Source organism: Scardinius erythrophthalmus, assembly GCF_964197995.2.
Source record: "Scardinius erythrophthalmus genome assembly, chromosome: 17".
NCBI lineage: Eukaryota > Metazoa > Chordata > Actinopteri > Cypriniformes > Leuciscidae > Scardinius > Scardinius erythrophthalmus.
Window position 1 is genome coordinate 22,445,301 of NC_138237.1, and position 7,416 is coordinate 22,452,716.

The following is a 7,416-nucleotide window of genomic DNA, read 5'->3' on the forward strand; positions in this document are numbered from 1 at the left end:
ATGAACAAAAGATGAGATTTTATTCAGTCAAGAAGACCTCTGACTCGCACACATACACTCAAACTAATCGTTTTCAACATTTACAAAAGAATACATCTGTAAAAACCTTATTTTAAACGAAAATGTAAATAGCTAACAGTTTTTCTTCTCAGTTACCAAAAGAAGCAAACTAGCAGGGCAAAACATTACAAACAATATAAATACATATACATATTTTTGTTAACGTTATCTCCCAAACAACATTGTTCAATTCCACTTTGGACATATACATCTCATGTGCATTTCTCCTCTCTAAAAGAGAAACCTTCTAGCATTTATTTTTGGGTAATGGTGGCATATAGCACATACTTGAAACATTCAACAGCCAATAACTTTCTGGGAAGATTACAATAATGTTCTATATGTTAACATTAACTTACCAACACTTTTACTGCATTTTAAGTCAACATTAAAATTATATTTTATGAACTGATATGAATGGTATATTTTTAAATGAACATTAACCAAGATCAATACATGCTGTAAACATGACTGTTCATTGTTAATTCATGATGCCTACATCATTAACTACTGATAAGCATATAGAACCTTACAAAGTGTTAGTAACTTTCCATTTAAAGTCATAACTGCTTTTCCCCTCAAGCTCCGAGACTATTAATCACTTACAGAAACCACCATGACAAGGGTGTAAAGTGCATATTTCCGAGTCAATTTAACACCATGATTCTTATTATACTGTCTTTAACACACACAAAAACAATAATGAATCTTTCCAGACATTAAATGGGCATTGGACAAACTGTAAATCTGGGTTCAAAATAAAACAAACTAAAACACAAATAACACAGCCTAATTTATCTGTGTAGAGTTACAAGTTAGAAAAACCAAAAGAAACATTTACAAATATATATAAATAACCATTACTTTAAAGAGTAAGTCAAACGTGTAGTTGTCTAGAGATGTAAGAACATACTAAGGGTGTAAGAAAATAAAGCAAGAGTATCTGTCACTGCTCCTGTGTCTTCACAGCAATACCCACATGGGCATGGCGAATGGTACGTCCATGTAGCATGTAACCATCTTGCTTGACCACAGCTATGTAGCCGGGCTCCACTCCCTCTGCTGGAGTATGACAGACGATTTCATGCTGATAAGGGTCATAGGTGGCTCCCACGGGGCTCATCTTCTCCAGTCCATGTTTGGTGAAGACGTCCTGCAGCCGGCCTTGTATGTGTGCCAGGTATTGCGTCAGCTGCTGCACTCCATCTCTCTCCTCAACTTCTGCGCTCTTCTCTATCAGGTCTGCGACCTCCACAATGTCACGGCAGAAACTCTGAATCCCTGCAGGAGGAGCGTAACGTTTAATGCAACAAAGCAATGTCAACACCTATTAGCAATATGTGTGGCTAAATTAAAGTAGGTTACCGAATTGTTTGGCGTCCTCAACAAATTTCTGTGTTCTTCTTCTAACATTGTCCGAGTCAGCTATGGCTCGTTTGTATCTCTCCTTTGAAAAGTACAAAGAGTTTGATTAACAATTACCAAAAGCAAAAATGGAAAAACAACTAAACAGCAGATACAACATTGATTAACCCTGATGGGTAACATAATGCAGATAGGCTTATACAATTTATTTATAGCAATTAGAGTTCATTTTGTAAAAAAAAAAAAAAAAAAAAAATCAGACGAAAAATGTTTGTCAACAACCTTTTTTTTCCACGACTAAAACGAGATGACACCAACATCATTAAACGATAACTGTGACTATATCAACATTAGGGCTGGGTATCGTTCAAAAAATTTCGATACCAATACCGATACCTTGATTTCGATACCAGTTCCTGAACGATACTTTTTTCGATTCCAATTTTATGAAATCCATTTTAACAAGATTACATAACACATTACCTCAAAAAAAACTTTGGTTTTATTTTTTCAGTTTGACTCATGCTCCTAGTAAGTGCACAAATTGATCAAAAATACAGTAAAACTTGTAATATTGTGGAATAGTATTACAATTTAAAATCTTATTTGAATATATTTCAAAATGTAATTTATTCCTGTGTTGTCAAAGCTGAATTTTCAAAATCATTACTTCAGTGTCACATGATCCTTCAGAAATATGAAAACAGTTTTTGGAAACTATGATACGCTGATTCTTTGATGAATATAAATTTCAAAAGAACAGCATTTATTTGAAATAAAACATGTGTAATGTTACAAAAGATTTCTAAGGTCATTTTTGATCACTTAATGCATCCTTACTGAAAAAAAATTCTGACCAACACATTTTTGAACGGCAGTGTAGCCTACATTCAGTAGGTCATTATTGCAATATAAACACAGTCAGAGTGATCAACAAGGTATCTCTTCATTTACCAGTCAAAGACGGAGCAACTTTCTGCTCTTATGTTTACTCCGTGCTCTGTCAAGGGCTTCATCATATCTGTCGCGGTAATTATTTTAGCAATTATTTTACCACAAATACTGCATCGCGGGCTGTTGGCATCGAGCCTGGAGAAATGTAGCCACACTTTTGATCGACTTTTCCACATCTTTAGGGTGTATTGTGAGTGTGTGCGCCAGTTTGTGTGTGTGTGCTCGCGTCTCATAAGAGAATGTGCGTGGACAGTTTGTGCGCGCGTCTCATATGAGTATGTGCGCGGAGAGTTCCGCGCGTCTTGTGTGTGTAGAGTTTGCGTGTATGTGCGTGAGCGACTTTAGGCGTGTCGTTGTGCATTTCATATGTATTTGTTTGAGCACTGACATTGACGAGTTAACCCCTTAGGTATCGAAATCTGGTACCGAAAAACAAGTCATTTTTCGATACTCGATAGTATCGATGCAATTCGGTCGGTACCTAAAAAGTATCGAACTCGGAGTCGGTACCCAGCACTAATCAACATGCAATATCGCTGACAAAAAAAGAGACGAGACTAAAATTTAGTTACAAAAGCCTCTATGGGCTTTCATTTTTGCGGTTTCCAGATGTCGAGTTTGAATCCCCCAATCAAAGATGTTCTGTTAAAAGGATACATTTTCTGTCCGGTGTTTTACTTAATCGTTGCAATCTGGTAACCATGTGCACACGCTCTCTCGACACTGCAGAAGAAGAGGCAATGATATGAAAAAAAAAAAAAAAACGGACAAACAATTAAGCTGGAGTTTAGTGATCTCCATCTGAGATATTCTGCTTAAAGTGTCATTCAGTCGGTCTGTGTTCTGTCACGAGGAGCTTACACGGTTTACTGCGACTAAATCTGCGATCAAACCTTCTCAGAGATGAACTGTAATAAATCCAAACATGGATCTAGACTATATTTGCGATTGTGGTTGCTGAATAAATGCTTATACAACCTCTGTGTGACAATACAAAGTGCTGTTGTTTTTTAACAGAAAAATATTAAATGTAATTTTGAAAAATGATTACGAATTTTATGGCTTTCATTTTTGAGACGTTTATTGTTTTACCAGTTTTCATCATGTAGCGTAAGTGTTCATTTATATGATAAAAAAAGTCTATAATAAATCAGGAAACTAAAGAAGGTCAAATAAACCATAAGATTGAGTTGACATAATATTGTCTTATAGGTGAAAGTGAAATAATTCTGATGAAATGTAAAAAATAAAAATAAAAATCATTGCGATTATAGTTGAGCAAAAAAATTGTGATTATCAATTTAACCATTCATTGACTAAAACTAGACTAAAATGCCCAGAAGTTTATAGGCCTGGTTTCACAGACAGGGTTTAGATTAAGCCTTAGTTTATTTAGGACATTTAAGTAGCTTTTATAAATGTGCCTTAGACTTTTTTTTTTTTTTTACTGGTGTGCATCTTGACCAACCTTGTCAATACAACAGCTGATAATTATCCCTATACAAACAATACTTGACTAAATTAAATAAAACAATGTGAATTTACCGTGAGGTCATGAACCTGCTCTTCCAGTTTTCTGGTTCTCATCTCCAACGTCCTGACATGTGTCACAGAGTGATCGTGGTCGTCATCTCCATCGTCACCATGGCAGTCGTCACCGGCACTACGCTGTTCTGCCGCAGTGCTGAAGAGGCCTACAACGGACCTGGAGGAAAGAAAATTGCTGAGCATTATCACTGCATCAGAATGAAAATTGTATTTAATACAGTGCTATGCATAAGTTTAGACACCCATGCTAAAGTTGACTAAAAAGAGGAATAAAAAATCATCTTTTGGAAATTGAACTTAATGCCTTAATTAAAAAAAAATTAGGAAAAATCCAACCTTTAAGGACACCAATTTTCTTTGTGAATGAATAATGTATCGTAAATAAATAAATGTTCTTCCTTAAAATACAGGGTGCATAAGTCTGGGCACCCCTATGTTAAATTCCCATAGAGGCAGGCAGATTTTTATTTTTAAAGGCCAGTTACTTCATGGATCCAGGATACTATGCATCCTGATAAAGTTTCCTTGGCCTTTGGAATTAAAATAGCCCCACATCATCACATAGCCTTCACCATACCTAGAGATTGGCATGGAGTACTTTCCATAAGATCATCTCTCAATGCAAATCAAACCAGCTATTAGGCTAACTGAAATAAAACCATGCCAATCTCTAGGTATGGTGAAGGCTACTGTTTTATTTAAGGAAACTGAGGAGTTTTAATGTTGAAAGTTCACTTATGAAAATGTTTTATTTATCATTTGTTGAGTCAATTCTCACATTTTCAATGATCTGTTGGTTCGGCAATCTTAATTTGATTGGAAAGAATAGGCTGGGAAGCTTTGTTAAACAGTGTCGGAAGATTACTGGTGTCAATCTTAATGATCTGAGCCAGGTCTACCAGATTAGGTGTATCCGGAGGGCAAATGCCATTCTGGCAGACCCTTATCACCCTCTACACACAGAGTTTCGGCTCTTGCCGTCAGGGAGAAGGTTTGCCTTCTCTAGAAAGGCAAAGTCAAACCGATACACAAGATCATTTGTACCATTAACTGTTAAATACTTGAACCAGGTCTAAACATCGCAATTTGTAACTTTCCGGGATGATATCTATGGGTTAATTGTGTTATTTATTTTTTTCTTTTTTTGAACAACTTATTGTTCATTTTGTTGAATCTTTTACTGTATTTATGTGTTGGTTGTGCCAATGGCTGCTGTGGAACAAATTGCCCCTTGGGGACAATAAAGAAACATAACATAACATATGTGATGATGTGGGGCTATTTTAATTCCAAAGGCCAAGGGAACTTTATCAGGATGCATAGTATCCTGGATCAATGAAGTAACTGGCCTTTAAAAATAAAAATCTGCCTGCCTCTATGGGAATTTAACATAGGGGTGCCCAGACTTATGCACCCTGTATTTTAAGGAAGAACATTTATTTATTTACGATACATTATTCATTCACAAAGAAAATTGGTGTCCTTAAAGGTTGGATTTTTCCTATTTTTTTTTTAATTAAGGCATTAAGTTAAATTTTTATTCCTCTTTTTAGTCAACTTTAGCATGGGTGTCTAGACTTATGCATAGCACTGTATTAGGCGGCTTCTAAAACCTGTAAATCAATCAAAATGCCTTTTACACCACAGTTAAAGGACTATAGTATTCAGCATTATGCTGAACACAATACTGCAATGCTTATGTAACATGTTTCTTTGTTTCTTCTTCTGCATTGAGATCTGATTGACAAACTAACATTACATGAAACAACAAAACTTTAACCCTAAACTCAGTGTTCTCTATGGTAGGATACAATGGAGATAAATGCCCCTCAGGGTAAAAGGCCACTTGGATAATTGTTTTCCCTAAAACACTACACAGCACCGGTAATGCCACAATAAATAGTTTGGCATAAGTGGAGAGGAATGGATTTGTTGTGATGGATGTAAAAACATGTCACAATGGAGATTTATTTTGTAAATTAAAATTATAGTTGATGTACACAGTAATGTAACAGAATAACAGAGCTCCACACAAGACATGCGGGGTAGAAAATAGGTAACATAGTCACGAATTATGGATTCACTCCCATGACTTAATTCTTAGCCACATGACATGATTTAATAACCAATCAATTCCCACGTTTTAGTTAAAAAGTGGCCATGTTGTACTAATACCAGCCCCCATTTATATATATATATATATATATATATATAAACTGTTTCTTTCAATTGTCAGCTGTATCAATCCTTTATTTTAAGTTATTTAATATTTTATTTGATAGAAAACTGTTAATAAATATGAAATATTAAAAGCATAATTTAAAAAATAAAGTCTTGAATTTTTAATGTGGGTTAAATTTTGAGATCACATGTGGCTGAAGTTTCTTGAGACAAAAGAGAGTTAGGTTGGCATGTGCCGCGAACAAAGAGAATCAAACGGAATGCAATAAACAACAATCATCATTATGAGACAATTAGCTGCTACACATGTAACATTATAGTAAAGGAGCCATATGACTGATTACTACACTAAGTTACATGAAAACACTAAACAAACCCTGAAATATTGAAAACCCATTAAGAGTCTTGCCGGTGTAACTTACTTTCTAATTTTGACACTATTGCAATACAGATTGTAATAGCCTTGTTACAGTTCATTTCCGTTAAGGACAAAACGTTTTAAAGAAAGCCACATATGTGATATAAAAGGTGCCAGATGTGATTGATGGGGTATTCTTGCTATGCCAACCAACTTGAAAACGAAACTACAGAACTAAAAATGGTCGACGTGTTTGTCATTTCTGAACAAATTTAAACTCGTCTGGGTTGTATATTTATCGGTTACATTGAGGTTTGCGTCTCGCTAAACCGTTAACTCACTCGTTAGCTAGTTAGCAGCGATGCTTCCCCACAACACTTTAAACGGTTAGATTGACGATAACATGAGCAAAGCCCTCTTTTTCTCGCATTATTTTGTACATTTATCTAAATATTACTCTAAATGTCATGTTTACCTGGTGACCGCACTTGGTGTCAGCCTGCACAAATCGATTGGATATCTTCTCGTTGCGGTCAGAAAGCGCACGGCCATTTCCTCAGTCGCGTATGTGGGTGGTCGGGACGTGCGCGCGTGACCTGCTCGACGAGTCACTGTTCAGAATCAGCGAGTCGATTCATTAAAACAACTCTGAATCTCGCTCTACTGGTTCTGCAAAAAAAGGTGAAATCCTACGTCCACGGTAATGTATCTTCTATTGTAAATCCATTAAATCAGACAGGTGTTGTTGTTTTTCTTCAGAGCTGTATTTGACTGATTGAACCCTTTATTATACACAACACTGCTTTGCGGTGCTACAGGGGTTGTAATTCCTTTGTGCCCCAGGCAAGGACCACCCACTCAGACTCACAGCCAACTCAGAGACAAATTGGGGTCCAGGGACCCTCAGGGGGGCGCAAGTGAGTGCTAAGGGGTCCGAAGATAAGTCGAAA

The 7,416-nt window shown here is 36.2% G+C and overlaps 1 protein-coding gene across 1 annotated transcript; it reads right to left on the bottom strand.

Moving 5' to 3' along the window:
- Nucleotide 1: 1 nt before the first annotated feature.
- On the bottom strand, nt 2-7,360 carry grpel2 (GrpE-like 2, mitochondrial). The gene is made up of 4 exons (XM_081390820.1): nt 6,942-7,360; nt 3,925-4,084; nt 1,426-1,507; nt 2-1,341 (listed from the first exon to the last, which is right to left on the bottom strand). The coding sequence occupies exons 1-4, from the start codon at nt 7,016-7,018 to the stop codon at nt 1,007-1,009; spliced, it is 654 nt and encodes a 217-aa protein (XP_081246946.1). The 5' UTR covers nt 7,019-7,360; the 3' UTR covers nt 2-1,006.
- Nucleotides 7,361-7,416: the final 56 nt, after the last annotated feature.

Coding starts and splice junctions, on each gene's coding strand:
- grpel2 (XM_081390820.1), bottom strand. CDS start 7,018: ATGGCCGTGCGCTTTCTGACCGCAACGAGAAGATATCCAATCGATTTG. Junction 1,508..3,924: donor AGCAGGTTCATGACCTCACG/GTAAATTCACAT, acceptor TACTTTTCAAAG/GAGAGATACAAACGAGCCAT. Junction 1,342..1,425: donor TGAGGACGCCAAACAATTCG/GTAACCTACTTT, acceptor CTCCTCCTGCAG/GGATTCAGAGTTTCTGCCGT.